Source organism: Panthera uncia, chromosome F1 (assembly GCF_023721935.1).
Source record: "Panthera uncia isolate 11264 chromosome F1, Puncia_PCG_1.0, whole genome shotgun sequence".
In the NCBI taxonomy this organism is placed as follows: domain Eukaryota; kingdom Metazoa; phylum Chordata; class Mammalia; order Carnivora; family Felidae; genus Panthera; species Panthera uncia.
The window spans coordinates 34,169,585-34,192,643 of NC_064813.1; the positions used below are offsets into that span (position 1 = coordinate 34,169,585).

The 23,059-nt window shown below is 39.5% G+C and overlaps 1 protein-coding gene across 1 annotated transcript in view; it reads right to left on the bottom strand.

The window, feature by feature from the left end:
• Window positions 1–23,059, bottom strand: part of CR1L (complement C3b/C4b receptor 1 like) — a 57,493-nt gene that overhangs the window by 29,015 nt on the left and 5,419 nt on the right. Inside the window, exons 2-8 of the mRNA XM_049634245.1 lie at window positions 22,496–22,675; window positions 21,752–21,851; window positions 15,282–15,367; window positions 4,484–4,882; window positions 2,608–2,784; window positions 2,406–2,508; window positions 1,043–1,128 (exon numbers count right to left, since the gene is read on the bottom strand). Coding sequence (XP_049490202.1) covers window positions 1,043–1,128; window positions 2,406–2,508; window positions 2,608–2,784; window positions 4,484–4,882; window positions 15,282–15,367; window positions 21,752–21,851; window positions 22,496–22,675 — 1,131 coding nt within the window. The remainder of the gene's footprint in view (window positions 1–1,042; window positions 1,129–2,405; window positions 2,509–2,607; window positions 2,785–4,483; window positions 4,883–15,281; window positions 15,368–21,751; window positions 21,852–22,495; window positions 22,676–23,059) is intronic.

Below are 23,059 nucleotides of genomic sequence, written 5' to 3' on the forward strand. Positions count from 1 at the left end.
ACAGGTTTGCCAAAGAAAATGCCGGGAACGTGTCTGCCTTGGGCCTTTCTACCATCTGTATGGGAAGTTATTCCTCTGTCTATGTCCATTGGTAGTAACCACTTTCCACCAATACTCAAATGTCACTTTCTCAGTGAGGATTCTCATCATCACCTTATTTTACTTATTTATTATTTTTAAATGTTTATTTATTTATTTTGAGAGAGAGAGAGAGAATGAACAAGTGAAGAAGTGCCAGAGAGAAAGAGAGAGAGAGAGAGAGAGAGAGAGAGAGAATCCCAAGCAGGCTCCATGCTGTCCAGTGCAGAACCTGACGTGGGCTCAGTCTCACAAGCCATGAGATCACGACCTGAGCTGAAACCAAGAGTCGGATGCTCAACTGACTGAGGGACCGAGGTGCCCCTCTATAATCACCTTATTTTAAATGGAGACTTTATTCTTTTCCTGGCATTCCTTATCCCCCTTCATATAACCATTTTATTGCATCACTCTGTTTTTTTTCTTAATAACACTTGGCGTTATTTGAAATCATCTATTTATGCATTTGCTTGTTATTTTCTTTGTCTTTCCTTCTGCACAAGAATATAAACAACACGAAAGCAGGGTCCTAGTCTTTCTTGTTGACAGGTATATTCCTAGTGTCTAGAAGACTGGTTGTTGGCACATAACAGGTGCTCAAAAATTTTTGTTGAAAGAATGAGGACAGGAATGAATAGATGATTGAAGGAGGACAGAAAAGCGGAAGCGGGAGTATCATTTTTGACAGGAAGAAGAGCCCAGGCCTTAAATTTCTCTCCATCTGTGAAGCATGTCTCTCCACCTGGAGCACAAAGGATGCTCGTAAACGTTTATAGCATGGTATCCAAAACACACGATGCGCAGATTTATTTCCCCCAGAAACAATCCTTGCAACAAAGAAATATTTCAATCAAAAGTGAAGATAAACAGAGGGGCAAACGTTAGATAATTTTACAGGCAAAGCACATTGAACAAACAAACAAGGAGGAAGGTGCAGACCTGAACAGATATCCCTTGTACTCACGCTCACACACAGGAACACTGTTGTTCCAAAGGCTTTTCATTTCAACCAAGGTACAGTAACTAGCAGAACTTCCCTTTAAACGGAACCTGAGGAACAAAAGCAGTAGTGACCGGGCGAGCGCACATGTCTCTCTCCCCTTCACTGACAGATCTCAGCTTCTGTCCTTCTGCTGAAATACAGTTTCGTTCCTAAGTTAAACCCCGGGTGAAAAAGTTCCGCTCATTTGTTTTCTCAGCTGATAGAGGGTCTGACACCAAGACGTCTGGAGAGATTGCAGTTTCCAGTGAGGACAGAGCAGTAACAACTGTCTCTGGTCCTCGGCCTTCAGGAGGTCGTCTGCCCCTGACTGCCCTCGGACAGCTCCCTATTTGTCTCTCTAAGGAACTTTGTCCTCTAACGCAACCCGTAGCCCTTTCCTTTCTTACTGGACCAGGAGGGAAACAACTTCCAATTCAAGTTAGCAAAGAGAAAGGCATCAGAGAGTGCCCTTTTTTTGCCAACACATTCGGAATGTTCCCGAATGACACCTGTGGCATATCCAGATTATTGATGAGAAAACCAAATTATCTAGGAAAAATAAGAAAAGGTGAGAAGAGAGGATTCTTTGGAGGACAATCATCCCCAAACATCTGGCTTATTGTTGGACCAATAGCTGCCTGAGTTGCCTCCAGGTGTTTATTGGGTGACAGATATTTGATGCCTGATGAAGGGCCCTTGGAATGTACTGAGAACAACATGCTTTTTACCTGTCAGCGGTGTGGGAACATAATACCAAGATCACTTACAGTCACATAAAGAGTTAATGACATTGCTTGGAACATGAACATCAGTCTTCATGCTCCTTCAACACAGCCTAATCCTAATCAGATGACATATAGATTTAAAAATACTCCCATTTACTCTTTCATTCCTATTCCACATTTCACTACTGACGGGTTTCAAATTTTCTTGAAACAGTCCCTGCATGTCACTTACCTTATAAGTAACTTTCTTTTCTATATCAAACTTTTTTAAAACAAGCCCTCTGCAATATTTCTCCCTTCGCGCCTACAAATTACTTTTTATTCATACGTGTAATAAATAGGCATCAGTAGTAATAAATAGTTTCACTTCAATAGTCAAGATCAGTTGTTATACTTCCGCTGTTCAGTATATTTTACTGTTCTTCCTTTTTAAGCATCCGTTCATGGTTCTATGTGGTTGCTACAATACTTCCCAATCGTTGCCTCAAATACTAGTCTTTTTTGGTACTTCTGTTCCATTAGACAGCTTGCTTTTTGGATAAACCCCCACTGCCCAGGGCACCATCATATTAGCATCCAGAACTGAGTCCCTGGTCTCCGTGCCAGGTCATCATACTCACCCCTCATTGCAAATGAAGGACACTTTTGCCCCAAGCTGGAAATTAAGTGGAAAGAGCACACGACCGTTAGGGAGTTGGTCCAGGAAGTCATCACATGATTTCACTAGGAAAACAACAACAACAACAACAACAACAAAGAGGTAAGACTGCCTCTGTGAAGAACAAGAAGACTGATCTGCAAACCAGAGGAAACCGCAGGTACCTGCACATGTAGGGGCTGCTGGGCTCCAGTTTCCCTGGGGCGTACAGCGCACAGAAGCGGTCCCTCTGAGATCATAGCCAGGCTCACAACTGTAGAATACTTCCTGCCCAGGGGAAAAACTGTCCTTGTCGCTTGGGGTGGGCTTACCATGCGGAATTTCTGGAGGCGGCGCACATACTGTGGAAAGCACAGGTGCAAAGTACCAGTCATTTATGGAGAAATGTCTTTTGCTAAATTCTAACCCTTCTGAGGAGTCAGAGACACAGTTAAAGGGGTTTGGTGTTATAAGAAGGGAAATCAAACGATACTCTAGCCCCCTCCTTTTACTGACATGGAAGTTAAAAATATGGAGATGTAGCCGAAGACCTCACAGCTGGTCCGAAGCAGATAATTAGAGCCAAGTTCTCCCCAGCACAAGGTGAAATACATTTACAAGTCCCTTCTTCTAGTGCTGGCTATTCAAGATGGAGTTATTAGTATTGGTGGGGTTCTCCACCCACATATTTGGTAGAAAGGCGATCCAATTTACAGGCTCATCTTTCAGAGGAGACGGCTGCCTGAGCCTAAATCTATTTAATAGATTTCCCATGTCTTTTACTGTACTCCTATGATCGAATGTAGTAATCATTCATATTTATATCACTTTGTCTGTTTGTCCTTCCAGCTCTCAGTGGTTGTACAAGGCTGGTGTTAGTTGGTACAAGAATGGTAAACTCCGTCTTTGTCCCTACGGATCAGCCACAGCATTTACCCATCCACTCCTAAGGCAGCTATTGTGGCATACAAGGCCATTGAGATAAGCCATTGAGAACAACGTCCACTCAATAAACCCATCCTTGTAACGAGAGGGCATATTGCTTAAAGAGTATTTGACTCAAGGTCTGGCGACCTCCATTCATAGCCCTCTTCGTGCTCAAGGCATCTGAGCTCATTTGCACTTCAACCTAATCTATATCCAATTAACAATGAGGGAAAATCTGTTTGGCTTTAAGCAACTTTCGCTCTCAACTTGAGATTCCTAATGATAAAATGTAGGAGATGGACCAGAACAGACAAACTCTAAGGTCTTGGCCACTAGTCTGAGGCTATGATATCTGTCTTCATAAGCCAGTTTCTTATTTTCTGGGAGAGATGCTGACTGAAGTATAACTAGGACCAGGGAACTCGGGCCCTGGAGTCTGACCCATTTGCTTCCATTCCTGGGTACTCCACTTAATAGCACGTGATCTGGACGGTTTACTCAACCTCTGAAATACCAAACAAACTTCACTGCCATATGGATATAAGAATAGCCCTATTGTAAAGGAGTGTTGTGAAGGGTAGATGAGATCATGCATTTAAGGTGCTGATCGCAGGGGCGCCTGGCCGGTTGAGCGTCTGACTTCGGCTCAGGTCCACGATCTCACAGTTAGTGGGTTCGAGCCCCGCATCAGGCTTTGCACTGACAGTGCAGAGCCTGCCTCGGATGCTCTGTCTCCCTCTCTCTCTGCCCCTTCCCTGCCTGCTCTCTCAAACATAAATAAAGACTAAAAAAATTGGAGTGCTTGTGACACAGCTGACTAGAAAGTCCACCTCAGTTTTCAATATATTTAAGAGATACTGGAGCTGGTATTTCGCCCGGAGACGTGCTCAACAGGAGAGTCTCAAATGTCTCCTTCCTTGATTAACTAAGCTCCTGCTTTCAAAACGAAGGCGCGTACACATAAGTGCACACACACATACATGCACACGCCCACTTTCTTAATTTCATGCTCCATCCCCCCAAATTGACCCACACTGCTTCCCACGCATCCTCCCCCGGAACAAACACTAATCTCCCGATCCTTTTACAACTCATGCCATTTGTAGGCCCCTTCAAAGCCTCAGTCAGACTCACGCCTAGAGCAGCTTGGCAGCTGTGGCTCCCATCTGTTTCGAGGTTGGCATTTCACACTGGAGGGTCCTTTCATGTCAAAGCCGGACTCACACATAAACACCACGATTTCATTCAAGGAATATAAGGTTTTGCGCTCAGATACTATTATTGCATTTTCAATTTCCGGAGGTGTGCATTTATTAGGTATAATGCACTGAGGGGGAGGGCCGCTCCACGTGCCGACTCGGTTGTCTTTGCTGGTGCAATATATTGACGGATTGCCCACAAGCTCAAACGGCTTTTTCCCTCTCTGTCCTGAATTGCAGCGATAGGTCACCACCGTCCCGTATGGAAAATATTCTCTGTTGATGCTAGTGAAACTTCCATTGGCAATGTTCGGGGGCGGCCCACAAGGAATTCCTGGGAAAAGAGACAGTGACGTAAATAATAGTGAATTAAAATAACTAGTCAGAGATCCAATGAGTATAACTCTTTTTACATTTGCTATTTGCTTTTGATCTTTCTTCACATGTGGGTATGTTTTTACAAAGTCATAATTTATTTTTTAATTTATTTTTTAATATGAAATTTATTGTCAAATTGGTTTCCATACAACACCCAGTTTTCATCCCAACAGGTGCCCTCCTCAATGTACAAAGTCGTAATTTAGGTGGGCATAATAAATAGCATGCATACTGCCTTTCTTACTTACATTATTTCCTATAAGCATATGCATTTTTAATATAATTCACATTCCTTTCATCTTAAACAGCTCTTTGATCATTTTATTTTACCATACTTTACACAGCTTTCCCCTACTCTTTTCCATTTTCCTTCTTAATTTTCATTTTTGTTATTAGCTCAATAAAGCTTTAAAAAAATAAAAAAAAACCCTTGCTAAAAGAAAAAAATGTGAGGGAAGAGAAACAACACAGATATACAACAGTGGGAAATAGTATTAAATATATTTGCATATATATGAGAAATTTATAAAGCTGTAGGCTAATATATGTTAATTAAACATTTTGAAAATCTAAATGATATAAATGGACATGTAAATTACCAATATGCATTCAAGAAGATATAGAAAGCCAGAATGGGCAAAACAACTTGTAAGAATAGAAGAAAATATTTTACATAAAAATGCTATCAAGTTACTTTCAGGTAATATGTACTTTCAAATGTAATTTCAAATTTTTCACAATTGTAGAAAATAGAAAACTTACCAACTCATTTCATCAAGCCTAAGTTTGGTATCACAACATGATACCCATGTAAAAGGGATCATATATTAGTTCATTAAAAAAAAAAACAACAGGGGCGCCTGGGTGGCGCAGTCGGTTAAGCGTCCGACTTCAGCCAGGTCACGATCTCGCGGTCCGTGAGTTCGAGCCCCGCGTCAGGCTCCGGGCTGATGGCTCGGAGCCTGGAGCCTGCTTCCGATTCTGCGTCTCCCTCTCTCTCTGCCCCTCCCCCGTTCATGCTCTGTCTCTCTCTGTCCCAAAAAAAATAAATAAAAAACGTTGAAAAAAATTAAAAAAACAAAAAAAACAAAAAAAACACAAAAAAACAAAACAACAACAACTCGCAATACAGTTGAAAATCTGGAAGTAGGACATAGTACATTGTACGACTATAATACTATATAACTAGAATGAAGTAACTTCAGCCAAAACTCCAAAACACTTGAAATTAAAAATAGAAATTCTTAAGAAGGATACTCCTTCTGATAAGGGTAACCTTAACAATTTAAATCAAACATCATTCTACCCCTGCATTCTCCCCCCCGCCCCAAGAAAGACTATAAATGCTGGATAAAATATAAACTATGTCTGTGGATGTATCAGAAAGCAATGAACTAGTGAAGCATTACCAGACCATAATCTGATAGAAGATAAAAAACTGGGTAAGAGGCATTTAGGCTGCTGTTCTGCGGGAAGGATAGCTGAATCAGGAGGGGGGATCCGAGTGGTGAGCAGACTTTGATAGTCTCATGGAGTCAAGGAACTAAAGTGGAATCCAGATCTTGCAAGGTGGAAGCCTTGGTAATATCTTCTGCTGTATACTAATAGGGACCTCAAAGAAATAGGCCTTGGGAATCAAGATTACTGGAGTTGTTCCTCAAGTACTGTGGGTGGCCTAGAAAAATAACAGTTTCTGAAATTGAATGAAAGTGGTCCCAGACTGCTAGGTCCCCAGGTTTCTGGAAGAAATAACAACAATAAAAATCCTTCCTGAAGAAGGTTCGTTTTCTAAGACCTTGAATTTATTTGTACGGAGAAAGGTTCTCAAGTATAATTCCTGACATACAATCAATGAGATACTTAATGAGATAAAATACTTAATGAGTACTTAATGAGATAAAATAACATGAATGAGAAGCAGCGTTATCACTGACAATAGAAACTGAACCGTTAGGACCCCAGCTATTGGAATTTTCACTCGCAGATTTAAGATAATTATGTTTATCTATTCAAAGGTAAAATATACGAAACCCAAACTTTTGGTAAGAACAAGAAACAATTAAAAACAACAGGGAAAATTTTGAAAGGAATCAAATAAAAGTTGTTGTCATTGTAAAATACAGTTACTGAAATTAAGAATCTGATGGAATTAACAGCAAGTGGGACACAGTTGAATAAAGATCAATGAATTGGAAGCCAGGACTGAAGAAAATATCCAGAATAAAACACAGAGACACAGAAGGATCAGAAATACTTAAAAAAGAGTAATAGACTTATAGGATAGAGGGATAAGGAAGGCCTAATGCATATTTAAGTGAATTCCGATAATCAGAGGAGAGCGATAACACAGGTCGTGAACATTTGAAGAAGTAAAGGCTGAGAATTTTCCAAAACCAATAAAAGACATCATTAAACCTACAGATTCAAGAAGCCATACAAACTCAAACAATACAAATACTAAAAAAAAAAAAAAAAAAGGGAAAAACTTTACCTAGACACATCATAGTAATATTGTAAAAAAAAAAAAATCAAGAGCAATCAATTTTAAAAGAAGCCAGAAAATAGGGGTGATAACTTTTAAGAAACCATGCCTAGAAAAATATTTAAAGAATCTATTGCCAGAAGACCTACAATACAAAAATGCTAAAAGATAATTTTTTAGATTGAAGGAAAATAGTGTCTTAAAGAACTGACTGAACTGCAATTTGGAGGAAGTATAGCAGAAATAGTTAATAGATGGAGGAGTATAAATACTCTGTTTATAAAAACAACAATAATGTGAGATCAATGTAAAAGCACAAAAACTGACACAATGAAGGAGAAATAGGATCTGATCGTCTCATTAGATACACAGTGATAAATTAGAATACACATTCGTGATAAATCTTTTAGCAACTTAGGTATAAAAAGCAACTTCCTTAATCTGATAAAGAATATCTTCCTAAAACCTTCTGTAAACATCATGCTTTATAATGACTATTAAAAAACCAATATTAAAAAACCAATATAATGACTATTAAAAAACCTGGGTGGTTCAGTCTGTTAAGCATCTGACATCGGCTGAGGTCATGATCTCACAGTCTGTGGGTTCAAGCCCCACGTCAAGTTCTGTGATGATAGCTTGGAGCTTGGAGCCTGCTTTGGATTCTCTCTCTCTCTCTCTCTCTCTCTCTCTCTGTCTCTCTCTCTCTCTGCACCTCCCCCACTCACACTTTGCCTCTCTTTCTCAAAAATAAATAAACATTACAAAAAAATTTTTTTAAAAACCCAGTATCTTCTCTTCCATTCAACATTGTACTGGAGGTTCTAGCCAATGCAGTAAAGCAAGAGAAATAAAAAGCTGCAAGAAAGGAAAAGATTAAAAAAATAGGATAATTATTTACCAATGACATGATTATGTATACAGCATATCCAAAAGAATATGCAGATAAACTACTGCATTTCTAAGTAAATTTAGCAAGATTGTTGGTTCCAAGGTCAAATGATTGCGTGTTTAAGAAACAATTAGAAAATGTTACATTTTTCAATGTTACATATCTATGTTTACATTATTTTCTATAATGTAAATTGGCAAATATTATTAAGATTTCAAAAATTTCAAAAATTCATGTTCATGAATTTAAAATTAAAAAATGTAAGTGGCCCACAATTGCATCTGCTGAGTCAATAGAAACCCAATGCCAATTCAAGCAGTATTCTTTTTGTGGAAACTGACAAACTGGTTCTAAATTTTATATGGAAATGCAAAGGGCCAAGAATCACCAAATAAATCTTGGAAGAAGTACATGGCAGAGGATGTGCCACCAGATATCAACTCTTATTAGAATACTATAGTAATGAATACTATAGTAATGAATACTATAGCAATGAAATACTATAGTAATGAAATACTATAGTAATGAAAATAGCACAGAACCTCTCTGAAATGAGACCCACATATAATGACACCTGACACAGATATTAAACTATTGTATTGTGATATACAAAAATGTTTTTTTAATGGTTTTTAAAATCAGTAGTTTTAGGTGAATTGCCTACCCATTAGGAAAAAAACAAACAAAACACATACAAAAAAGGAAATACATTCCTTGACCATACTTGACACCACACAAAAAATAAATCTGAGGTGAATCATCAACTTAAGAGATAAAATGACAGGCAAAGCTTCCTTACATAGAACAGAGAAAGTGGTGGGGCGCCTGGGTGGCCCGTCTAGTTGGTTGAGCATCCAACTCTTGATTTAGGCTCAGGTCATGATCCCAGGATTGTGGGGTCGAGCCTCATGTCAGGCTCCATGTTGAGTGTGGAGCCTGCTTAAGATTCTCTCTCTCCTTCTCTCTCTGCCCCTCCCCCACTCACACTTGCTCTCTCTCTCTCAAAAATAAAAAATAAAAACATTAAAAAAAAAGAACAGAGGAAGTAGTGACTAGAAAGGAAAAGATTTATTAAGTCTTATTAAAAAACACTATAAAAATGTATACCTTCTATCATCAAAAGACATCATTAAGAAAGCAAAAGGACCAATTTTAGCCTGGAAGAAAATGTGTTTTGTTTATTGTGTTATGTTTATTGTGTATGAAGAATTTCTACAAGACAATAAAAAAGATACACAAACTAGCAAACATTGGGTGAAAATTTTGAACAGGCACTGCACAAAGATATGAAAAGGTGCTCTGCATCATCAGTCATTAGGAAAATGCAAATTAAAGCCACAGTGAGCCCCTAGAATTGCTGAAATTTAAACAATTGATAACTATCAAGTTGACAAAGATATTGAGCAGCTGGAATTTTCATCTGATTTTGGTAGAAGTGTAATGTGTACAACCACAGTATGAAATCTTATGGCAGTATCTATTAAGACTGGCTACGTTCATACTCAACAATTCCACTTATGTAAATATAAACACTATATAGATGTGCATATATATATATATAAAGATTTGAAAATTTGTATTTGCATATATATGGATATTTATTGCATATGCACATGCATAAAATACTGCTGATATATAAACAGCCGAGTTTACAAATTAATTGTTAAGTTCTTACAACAATTACATACAACAATTACATACAACAAATACATACAACAATTAAAAAAAAGATCCAATTGATCCATATACAACAACATGGATAAGTCTCCTACATATAACACTCAACAGAAGTTGGACACAAAAGAGTACATGCTTTTTGATTCCTTTAATAGAAAATTCAAGACGGGGCAAACTAATCCTTGTGATAGAAGCCAGAATAATGGTTATTTGGGAAAGATGATCACTGAGGAAGAGCATGGGGAAGCTTCTGATGTGCTATATCTTATTTGAATGCTATTAATGTGGGTGTGTTCACTTTGTAAAGTTTCATTGAAGTGAATGATTACTACTGAGCACTTTATATATAGATGTAGTAATATACAAATATATGTCTTTCAATAAAAAGTCTAGATGGTGTGAAAAAAATGTTGCAAAAAAGACCTTCCAGGGGAGTCGGGCAGGGGGATGGGTTAAGTAGGTGATGGCTATCAAGGAGGGCACTCTTTGTAATGGGCACTGGCTGTTGTATATAAGTGATGAATCACTCAATTCTATTCCTGAAGCTAATATTACACTATATGTTAGCTGACTGGAATTTAAATAAAAACTTGGAGATTTAAAAAAGGAGAAGAAAAAAAGAACTGCCAGCAACATAAACTATAGGCAATAGGGCTTTATTGGTGAGTTTTTTTCAAATATCTAAGGAAGAAATAATGCCTTAAAGGGAAACAAATCTATGGAACACAATCAGGTGGCTTTATGAGTCTATTGTAAGTTTGATACCAAAACCTCATAAGGACATGAGAAAAATATTTCATTTTTTTTTCTCACGGGAGAAATGAAATGGGAAAAATATTACACAGGATATTTAAATCACGGGAAAAATATTACAGTCTGATCTCTCTAAAAAACATTAGGAATGGGGTGATAAAAGTGTTCTAGAATGAGTGGTGCTGGTCGCACAACCTTACGAATATACTAAAAATCATTACAGTGTATTCTTTAAAAGAGCAACTTTATGATATGTAAATTATATCTCAAAAACATCTAAAATACATTACAAAAGCACATTAAACAACATACAAAAATTATAAAATATTTTGTCAAGTTGATGTATTCCAAGAATATAAAATTGGAATTCAAAATCAGTTTGTCTTTCAAAAAGAAACTAAAACAATTCATTACATTAAGAGAGTAATGGAGAGGGGCGCCTGGGTGGCTCAGTCGGTTGAGCATCCGACTTCAGCTCAGGTCATGATCTTGCAGCTCGTGGGTTCGAGTCCCGCGTGGGGCTCTGTGCTGACAGCTCAGAGCCTGGAGCCTGTTTCGGATTCTGTGTCTCCCTCTCTCTCTGTCCCAACCCACTCACATTCTGTCTCTGTCTCTCTCAAAAAGAAATAAACATTAAAAAAAGAGAGAGAGAGTAACAGAGAAACAGATACGATTGTTCAATATATGTAGCCAATGTGTTTGGTAAACTTTACAGTTTAATGATAAAAAAAATTCTTAGCAATGAAGAATATTATAAGGGAATTTTCTTAATCTAAAAATGGGTATCTACAAAAGCCTACAGCAAATATTGGTTAATGGTGAAATATTTCAATCTTTCCCTTTGAGATGGGGAACAAGACAAAGATACCTTCATCAAGATTTTATTAGGGGTCCTATCTAGTATATGAACAAAAGAGAGAAGGAAGACAAGGAGGGAGGGAGGAAGGGAGGAAGCAAGTAGGAGAGAAGGAAGGAAGGAAGGGAGGGAGGGAGGGAGGAAAAGCGAGCTGGTTGGTTGCTTGCTTCCAAGTGCTTTGGAGAACTTAAGAGAAAGAAAATGCTCTAAATTCCTGTTCAGGGTCTGGTTCTGAAAGCTTCTCTACCTGCCCTAAAATAAATACTTGTAGGGCACCTAGGTGGCTCAGTCAGTTGAGTGTCTGACTCTTGATTTGGGCTAAGGTCATTATCTCAAGGTTGGTGTGATAGAGCCCGCTTCATGCTCTGCGCTGACAGCGTTCTCTCTCCCTCTCCCTCTCCCTCTCTCTCTGCTCCTCCCCAGCTCCCATGCTCACTGTCTCTCCTCTCTCTCTCTCCCAAAATAAATAAATAAACTTAAAAAAAACAAACAAAAGAAAAACACTTGCATTCCGTAGCCACAGAGCCAAAACTTCTGAAGCACAAATCTAACATCTAATCAATCCTGTAGCTGGATTCCACGACAAATTGAATTCACGACAGGGTCTCTTATGTTAAAGTTTGAGAGCTGATTGGAAGGAGGACTCTGAAAATTGGGATGGAGATATATGGACAGATTCGAACAAAGCTGAATACCTTGAACCTGGGAGTTCTGCTGAGTCTCCTTTGCTAGGGGAAACAGGCCCTCCTCCCCTGTCTGAGGGGGTCCTCCCTTTCTCTAAAGAAACTGTAATGATCTCTCATGAGGCAGGTGCCCTGATAGGATTGCCAGAGAAAATATAGAATGTCCAGTTAAATGTGAATTTCAGAAAAACATTGAAAAAGCTCTAAGGGTAAGTATATCCCCAATATCACAAGGCACATAGTTAGAATACAAAAGTATTTGTTGCTTATTTGAAATTTGAGTTTAACTGAACATCGTGTATTTTTATTTACTAAATCGGGCAGCCCAAATTTCAGGGACCGCTGATCTTCCTCCGGACCTACCCCTACTACTTCGCATTGTTTCTGGTCCTTAAACCTGATTTAAGTCCTGGCAGACCTGGAAGTACAGGAGGGGGTGGGGAGTACAAGTTATGACCTACAAGAAGGTGCAGAACACCAGAAATGAGACTGTGAATTCAGCGGGTCAGAGTCTGGCCTCTGCTGAACGAAGCTGAAATACCAGATCTTTTTCAGGATACTATTGAGGAAGCAATTCTATGACTTGGGGATTTACGAATGCCAGAGTGGATTTATGTAGTATCTGTTTGTCAACTCCCCACCAATGTGCACAGGGGTGGGGTGTTGAAAGAGCGAACTTTTAGGGGCGCCTGGGGGGATCGGTCAGTTGAGCATCCAACTTGGCCTCAGGCCCGGATCTCACGGTTTGTGGGTTCAAGCCCCGCATTGGGCTCTGTACTAACAGCTCAGAGCCTGGAGTCTGCTTCCGATTCTGTGTCTCCCCCTCTCTGTGCCCCTCCCAAGCCCATGCTCTGTCTCTCAATAATAAATAAGTGTTAAAAAAATAAAAAAAATAAAAAAAAGAAAGAGAGAACATTTATCTTTTCACCCAAGGCTTTGAGTAATACATTCATGCAGAATATTCAGTAACCTTGAAAAACATCTATGGTGCTTATTTTCTGTAGGCTGGGAATGACGTTGGGATTTAGTTATGGAATTGTCTTCCCTGAATTTAATGGTGACGGAAGGACCTCAGGATGGTAGAGGTCAAGTGGCAGCACTCGAGGGCCAGAGGGCCAGAGACAATTGAAACAGAAATGAGAATGATTTGCCTGCAGAAATCGTTGCTCTGGGCTGATTGATTGCGGAATCTCTAAAACCAAAATAGAAGAATAACGGACTACAGTGTTATTAGATGGGCAGAAGCAGAAAAGATCTAGGTTTGACTTGAATCACTGAAAAAAAAAAAAAAGTTATGGTTATTCACCAACCAATGCCCAGACTTGAGAGCCAGTTTATGGACCTAGGGCAGTTTGAATAAATAGGAGATTGGATCTTCTTGAGAAAGCATGCGGCTGCACGGTCAAAATGTATATCAGAAGTTTCCTCCCACTTTCACCAAGGAGGCGGAAAGCCATTCACCAAGGTTTAGATATACAAAAGGTTACAGGTTTATTTATTTTTTTAAATTTATTTATTTTTTTAATGTTTATTTATTTTTGAGACAGAGAGAGACAGAGCATGAACGGGGGAGGGGCAGAGAGAGAGTGAGACACAGAATCGGAAGCAGGCTCCAGGCTCTGGGCCATCAGCCCAGAGCCTGACGCGGGGCTCGAACTCATGGACCATGAGATCGTGACCTGAGCTGAAGTCGGATGCTTAACCAACTGAGCCACCCAGGCGCCCCAAAAGGTTACAGATTTAGGAACAGAGATGAAAATACAGGAATAGATATAGGTGTGTTATCTTTAAATTAAGAGATCTAGCCAGAGTACTGTCCTGTCACCTAATTTTTTCACATAAAATATATAATTAACATCTTTACATGTCATGAAGTGCTTTTCCATGACATCTTTTTTTTTTTTAATGCTTATTTATTTTTTAGATAGAGAGAGAGAGAGAAAGAGTTGGGAAGGGGCAGAGAGAGACGAGACATAGAATCTGAAGCAGGCTCCAGGCTCTGAGCTGTCAGCACAGAGCCCGATGGAGGGGCTCAAACCCACAAACTGTAAGATCATGACCTGAGTTGAAGTCCCAAGCTTAACCAGCTGAGCCACCCAGGTGACCCCCCCCCCTTTTTTAATGGCTAACTAATATTCTGGTGCATGGCTGGTATTTCTTCTAACTCTGATTTTATGTTTCTTAGGGAATTCTCCATAGTCATTTTTTTTTAACGTTTATTTATTTTTGAGACAGAGAGTGACAGAGCATGAATGGGGGAGGGTCAGAGAGAGAGGGAGACACAGAATCTGAAACAGGCTCCAGGCTCAGAGCTGTCAGCACAGAGCCCGATGCGGGGCTCGAACTCATGGACCGCGAGATCATGACCTGAGCCGAAGTCGGCCGCTTAACCGACTGAGCCACCCAGGCGCCCCTCTCCATAGTCATTTTAACATGACTCCTTCCAGTACTTTCCAGACCATGATTTGAAACATTTAGGTTACTTTAACATATTTGCCATTATAAAGAATGCAGCAATGAAATGTTTACAGTGAACTCCTAGTAAACGTCTGTGTTTATTTCCCAAGCATAAGTTCTAAGAACTGGGTCAAAATAGATGCCCACTTTTGAGGGTCACAGAACATGGTACCCTTCAAGAGGTTTTGTGTAACTCCAGGTACATGAAAGTGTTGATTCATACACAGCTTCACCAACCTTGGAGAGTAACACTTAAAAAAAAAATCTTCACTAATTTGCCAAGCAGAATGATTGTTATACTGGGGGTGGTACAGTCAACATAATTCCAAATTATTTGAAGTAAAAATAAAGTTTGAAGGCTTTTCTGCATTTAAGTCCCCAGATTCAGAAAAGGTACATCCTGGGATAAGGAAACATTTAAGGAAACAGTTGCCAGAAACCCCCTAGGGATTGAGGGACAAATGCACAAAAGGAATTCAATTAAGATTTTTACAACTCCAGGAGGAAACTTAGAATCCATTGGTGAAGGTAACAGGAAAGAATATCTCAACTCACTTTCACAAGTAGGTGGGCTGTTATCCCAGACGACAATATTGCCCGAGATGAGGCACGTGCTAGAGGGCTGACCAATGAGTCGGTATCTAAAGATAAAGAAGAATGAATGTTATATTCCCTGTTCATTTTCCTACTTATATTGCTACTTACTAGAGCTCACAATCTTGGAGAATTCAGGACAATTTCCATTTGTCATAGTACGGTCACTTTCCCAAAGTTTATGTCTTCATTTGGACTTTAAATTTTTTTCTTCACACCTTCTCAACTAAATGGGCTCTCTCTTCTTTACTTTAAGCCACGGTTTTGTAGAAACCTACAGTATTTAAGATTCATCAACCTCAAACCAAAGGAAATCCAAACAGAACAACAAAAGTCCAACACTGATTTCATATTTAAAATGGTCAAGGCAGAAATTCTCACTTAGTATGCCACAAACTATTCCAAGCATGCCATAAATGTGGAATATCTCCCCCATTGATAAGGTCTTGCAAAAACTATAGTAGAATATTACAACCAGGACATTGGCATAGGTATGATCTGCCAATTTGGTTCAAATTTCCTCAGTTTTATTTGTGCTAATTTGTGTGAGGGGTGCATGTGTATTTACATCTATGCAATTTTTTTTTTATACAGACTATTTTTAAGAGGAGTTTCAAGTTTACAGAAATATTGACCAGAAGGTACAGGGATTTACCATATACTCCCTTTCCACACACATGCACAACCTCCCACATTACCAACATCCCCCACCAGAATGGTACAATTTGTTGCAATTGATGAAGCTACGTGGACATATCATTATCATCTCAAGTCCATAGTTTACATCAGGGTTCACTCTTGGTGTTGGACATTCTATGGGCTTGGACACATGTAAAATGACATGTATCCAAAGAGTCGGACGCTCACGCAATTGAGCCACCCAGGCGCGCCCCCCCCCCCCGCCATGTTGTTTTAGTTTGCATTTTCCTAATGGCTAATGAAGCTGAATATATGTTCATGTACTTACATCGCATATTCTCTTCGATGACATGTCCATTCATGTCCATTCTGGATTCAATAGTATGCCTCTAAATTTACGTCCTGAAACCTCAGAATCTGACTTTATTTGGAAATAAGTTTGTGGCGGATGTAACAGAGTTAGGATGAGGTCACACTGGATTAGCGGGGGCCCTACTCCAATGACTGGTGTCCTCAAAGGAAGAAGGAAGTTTGGACAAAGAGACACACAGAGGGAAGACAAAGGTAACACATACAGAGGCAAAGTCATGTGAGGCAAAGCCAGACAGAGGCAGAGATGGAGAGATGTGTTTATAGCCAAGTGATACCAAGGACTGCTGGTAACCACCAGAAGCTAGGGGAAAAGCATGGAATAAATTCTTCCTTAGAGCCTCCAGTAGGAACCAACCTGCTAACACCTTGATTTCAGACTTGTTCAATTCCATCCCTAACTTGCTGTGAGTTTTTACCATGATTTGTTATTGGACTTTGTCAACTACAATTTCTGGGACCGTTGATATGAGCATATATATTTTCTACTTTGAGCATACAAATTAATATGAGCTTGGGTGGATCAGTCGATTAAGTGTCTGACTCAATTTCAGCTCAGGTCATGATCTCACAGTTCACCAGCTAGAACCCACATCGGGCTCTATGCTAACAGTGTGGAGCCCGCTCGGGATTCTCTCTCTCCTTCACCCTCTGCCCCTCTTCCGCTCTCTCTCTCTCTTAAAATACATACATAAAACACTTCTAAAATATTAAAAATTTTTTCCTCTTTAGCCCGTTAATATAGTTGATTATGTTGATTGATTTTTGGATGTTGAATCTGTCTTGCATACCCGGAGTAGTTTCCACTGTGGTCACTGTAGGCAATTTTTTTAATGCCTTACTGGGTTTGATTTGCTAACATTTTATAGACGGTAAAAAAAACTTCAATAAAGTATTAACAAATCAAACCCAACAGTACATAAAAAGAATCATATACAATAGCCAACTGGGATTTATTCCAGGTATGCGATTAATATTTTTAAAGACATGGAGTTCACAGTTAATAAGTTCTTTTCTTTCGTATTTGGAAAAGGTGTGCCACTTCCTTCTTGCCTCCATATTTTCAGATAGTAAACCCACTGCCATTCAAATTGTGTTCCCCTATAGGTAGTGTGTCCTTTCTCTTTGCTTGCCTTTAAGATTTTTCTCAAGGGAATTTGTAATTACTTATTGAAGCGATTTTATGAAGGCTGCTTTAAAATCTTCGTTAGATAGTTCCAACATCTGACTCATCTTGGCATTGGCATCCTTACTGGTATTGATTATCCCTTCTCAGTCAAGCTGCGATTTCCCTGGTTCTTGATGTGACACGTGATTTTTCTCTTGGATCCTAACACTTGGGATATTGTGTTAAGCGACTCTTGCTCTTAGTGAAATCAAGTTTAGCACGTAACCGCTCTCTTTAGGGTAGTGTGTAGATTCTGGCCTATTTTTGTGGGCTTTAGTTCCAACGACAATTGGATTTTCCAGTCTTGCAGGGCTATTCTGGTCGGCTTCATCTCCTGGCTCCGCATCCCTGCTGACACTGCCTGGGACGGCGGAGGCGCTTCTCTGACCTGCCTGGTACCACTAGGTGAGGCGTGAGAGATGTTCAACCCTTGCATGGAGAGGAACCTCTCTGGCCTGTTCTCTGGCTATCTGGGGAGGGGGGGAGCTCCCCCTTCGTTTTGTGTTGTGGCCACCAGGGGAGGGAAGCCCCTATCTAGGCTGCATTTTGCTGCTGGGTGGAGAACCAGGAGTCATGGGTCTGGGAGGCTCTCTCCTACTGCATGGAGGAGGAGGAAACCCCGAACCTGGTTCCCTTTCTGCTGCTGGGTTGAAGTCTAGGTCTCACCAGCTGGGTTCTGTTGACGCCGTCACCACCGGCAGAAGAGAGCTCACTGCTGCTGGCTGGTGTGGGGCATTAGATAAAATTGTCATTGGGACTGAAGCCCAGGTTCTACCATTGATACAGCTGCTGGTGACCTGGGGACCTGCTGCTTCTCAGGGCTTCTCTGAGAAGGAGAGATGCTCCCCTGCCCCATCCCTGATTTCTGCTTATGCTGCTAAGCTGGGCAGATTGGACCACTATTGCCATCCACATGTCTCCCTACCACCTCCCCACTAAGCTTCCCTTTTCCCAGCCCTTTGACCAGAGAACAGGCTTCTCTCTCCCTCTCTTCCTGCCTGCTGAATATTCAGGGTTGCGTTCCTTCCAAGCACCCAGTCTTGGAGATAAAAAGGAAATCCAGGGACCTCACTATGGGGTCATTCTTTAAGTTTTATAGTCCTCCAGCCCATCTCCTTTCCACCTTTTGTGGTCCTTTCATGGTTACGTGTTGACCAGTTTCCAGGGTATTTAGCTACATAGACGCAGAGAAAAGTGAGTCTGCCCATCGTGTCCTGGAACTGGAAGTTCTTGCAATCGACATAAGTTTTAATGCTCTTGGAAGATAATGGAAGTATTAAATGTGTATGCACCTAATTACATAGCCTCAAATATATAAAACAAAACCCAGAAATACAAGAGGAAATTGGAAAAAAAATTGATAGATCAAGCCTGCTTTAGAAAAGAAACACACTCTGCTCATTTTATGAGGATAAATTGGTTATAAAGCCAGACAAGGACAGCATGAGAATGGGAAATTATGAGGCCTATCATACTTATGAGAATAAAAAGGAAAAAAATCTGAAATAAAATATTATAAAACAGATCTAGCAGTATATAGAAAATATTTATTATACTTCCAGACTGAGTTGGGTTCCTCCAACATTTCAGGTTTAATCTGTTAGCGCAATTCATGACATGCATTCCTCCTACTTCACTCTTTTGTATTTGGTTTATTCAGTCGTCCCAGGCCCCGTTGTTGAAAAGATTCTTCTTTTACCTTTGAACAGTCTTGGTGCCTTGTTGCAAAATAGTTGATGATAAATGTATGGTTTTACTTCTGGATTCCCAATTCTGTTCTACTGATCTGTACATCTGTCCTTATGTCAGTATCACACATTCTTGATTGCTGTAGGTTTATAGTAAGTTTTGAAATTGAGAAGTTCTGCTTTTTCAAGATTTTTTTTGACTGTATGGGTGCCTTGCACTTCCATAAGAATTTCAGGGTCAACTTGTCGATTTCTGCAAAAGGATGCTGGAATTTATAGGGATTGTATTAAATCTGCGGGTCAATTTGGTGAAGTCAATATTCTATAATTGTATAATATTCAATATTATTATAACACTAGCAATATTAAGTCATCCAATCTATGAATATAGAATATATTTCCATTTATGTAGATCTTCTTTAATTTTGTTTTCAAAAATATTTCATAATCTTCAGTGTATACTTTTATACTTCTTTGGTTTAGTTTATTTCTAAGTGATTTTATTTTTTTGATGTTATTGTAAGTGGAACTGGTTTCTTAATTTCATTCTCAGATTGTTTATTGCTAGAGTATAGAAATACAATTTAATTTTGTGTATTGGTCTGATATCCTGAAACTTGTTGAACTATTTATTAGCTGTAATAGGTTTTTTTGGTGTGTGTTTGTGTGTGTGTGTGTGTGTACATTCCTTAGGATTTTCTATACAACACACATCATTTTCAAACAGTTATTTATTTAAATTTTTTAATGTTTGTTTATTTTTGAGAGAGAGAGTGAGAGAGCGTGAGCAGGGGAAGGACAGAGAGAGGGGGAGACACAGAATCTGAAGCAGGCTCCAGGCTCTGAGCTGTCAGCACAGAGTCCAATGCAGGGCTCAAACCCATGAACTGTGAGATCATGACCTGAGCTGAAGTCAGATTCTTAACTGACTGAGCCACCCAGGTGCCCCCAAACAGAAACTGTTTTAATCCTTCCTTCCAATTTGGATGCCTTTTGCTTCTTTTTCTTGATTAATTGTCCTGGCTTGAACCTCCAGTACAATGTTGATTAGAAGTGGTAAGAAGTTTTCAATAACTTTTAATTTATATTAAAATTGCGTGTGATGTGTATGTGTGTGTGTGTGTGTGTGTGTGTGTGTTATAAAACTACATTTCTTAGCTGTGGATCATGGGAAGAGAAGTTTGAAAACCACTGTCCTAAGGAAACTTTTGTACATGTGTGCTAGGAGGCATGTATATTCATATCAGGAATGCTTAGAGTAGCCAAAACAAAACAAAGTAAAACAAACTGGCAACAATCCAAATATAACAAGCAAGAAAAAATAAATTGTGGCATACCCACATAAGGAAATACTCTCCCAAGTGAAAATGAATTAACCACAACCACATAGATAATTGGCAAAAACAAACTGTTAAATAGAAAAGCCAGTTGAAGAGAAGTACATAGCGTATCATGCCAGTGACATAAAGCTTAAACTAGGGAAAGCTAAATAGAAACTGACTTGGAGTATGTATGGGAGAAAAGGGGAACAAATGGAAGGGAACGAACCACACAAAATTTGGGATGGTCGTTCCTTCCACACAGATGTTGGAGGTAGAAGGGGAATTGGAAAAGGCACATAGGAGGCTTCCAAGATACTAGCAATGTTTCTTAAGGTAGGTGGTGTATACGCCGAAGTTCATTTTATCGTTATTGCTTATGCTATAGTAAATGTATTTTAAGTGAGCAATAAATAATAAAAACAAAGCAAAAGTTAAGATCTATGGTAAAGCAGTCTCTCTACTTCTTTCCTGAATTGGTTGTCTCCCTTCAGGATAAGCCAAGAATATGCCCACAGCAAGATTTCTGCACTGTGTGCGTTTCTGGAGAGGTGCTCTAACAATCGAAATTTGCCTGTCTACCATTCAGCTCCATCATCCCAAACAAATCATTCTTTCCCACTTCTCAGTCCAACATTTCTAGTTCTTGGCGCTTTGGGGCAAGAATATATGCATGGATCAACTACTGTTTGTTCCATTTGCGTCTTTAGAGAGCTGGTCCTTCCCATTTAATGAATGTTTCGCTTGGTTTTAGGTACATTAATTGGTTGTGCAGTAGGCATCTTTCCTCTCCACCCCCAGGTTTCTAGCACGGATATAGGTTTTTTCCTATTTTTCCAATATTTGTTTAGTCATTTCAGGCAGAGTTGAATGCCTGGATTCAAGCCACCACTTCTATTTAGAAATCTTATTGCTGTTTTTTTAACCTCTTTTTTAAAAAATTTATTTTGAGAGAGAGCGAGAGAGAGCAGGGGAGGGGCAGAGAGAGAGAGAGGGTGAGAGAGAGAATCTCAAACAGGCTTTTCAGCATCAGAGCAGAGCCCGAGGCAGGGCTCGGACTCATGATATCGGGATCATGACCTGAGCCAAATCCAAGAGTCAGAAGCTTAACCAACTGAGCCACCCGGGCACCTCTCTTATTGCTATGTTTTTAATAGGCAGGTAGACTTTCTAAGACTATTGCTTAGAGATTGGTGCTACAATTCTGGAACTGTCCTCCCAAACAGTGATGCTTGGCACTAGACTCACCCTTCATTACAAGCATAATTAATAGTTGATCCAAACTTGGTGTCTCCGTTTATGGTCATTCTGCCATTGATGAGTTCTGGAGGAGTTCCACATGATTTACCTATGGGAAAGAAGTAGAATTTGGGGACCGGACATCGAACACTCCAAACTTCTCTTAGTAAGTACATAAGATCCCAACTGGCTGTCCCAACCTTTACTGAAAAGCATTTGTAGTTCCAAGGCTTTTGCCCCCTTGAAAGACACTTACAAGACTGCCTTAGGACCAGCCACCCACTAAGCACCACTTTCAAAAAGAGCCTTCCTCCAGATCTACCTCATCCTCATACTGTGCCTCCCAGAAAAATGTAAACTTCCCTTATTCCCAAAGTGTTCACTTTGTAATTCAACCAGTGTAAATCAGGGTCTCGAAGTGTGGGATTTTCTCCCCGCCTACACTTCTCTTTCCTTTCCCAAGTCACTCGTTACTCAGTTTCAGTGGTGACAACGGGGAACCCCTACTGAATGGAGGTTTTCCCTCAGTCATGCCTTGTGATAGTCATTTCTCATGAATCGAACTTGTAATGAAGGTGTCAGGAAGTCAAAGCAATAGGAAGATAGGACGCAAAGAATAACTCTCACATCTGCAATCCCTTTTAGGCAAACTTATTAAGTCATATGCATCTTGGTTCCAAAACCTGAACAATTGAATCAGCTCTTATGGACATTTAACTGACACAGTGGAATTCTCAGTCTAAAGGTACTTACGTTCACATTTGTTTTCAGCACTTGACCAGGTCAAGTTCTCTTGGCAGGTGATACGGAACTGTTTCTTGTAGTAACCAGGGCGGCATATGTAGTTCAAAGATGCCCCAATGGGAAACTCAGACTTCTCAATCTGTTCTGTAGGCCTGGCAAACGGGAGCTGTGCCGGGGCTTTGCAATTACCTGGAGACCAAGACCACAGTGGCATCAAAGTTAATGGAGAAACTTCTACTCTGCTGTCTGTCTCCAATATGCTTCATGGATGTGATCAAAGAAGAAGAATACTGTAATAATGGTAAAATTATTGCTTCCCTTAGTAGCGATCTTAGATATGAACTTTTTAAATCAGCATCTACTCACTTAGAAAGTCATTGCTATTTTGAAGGCAATTAAGAGTTAAATATATATATGTGTGTATGTGTATGTATATATATGTACATATATATTTATATATATAATTTGTATATATAATTATATATATAAATATATAATATATATATACATATATATAAATATATAAAATATATAATATAAAATATATAAAAAAATATATAAATATATATGTAA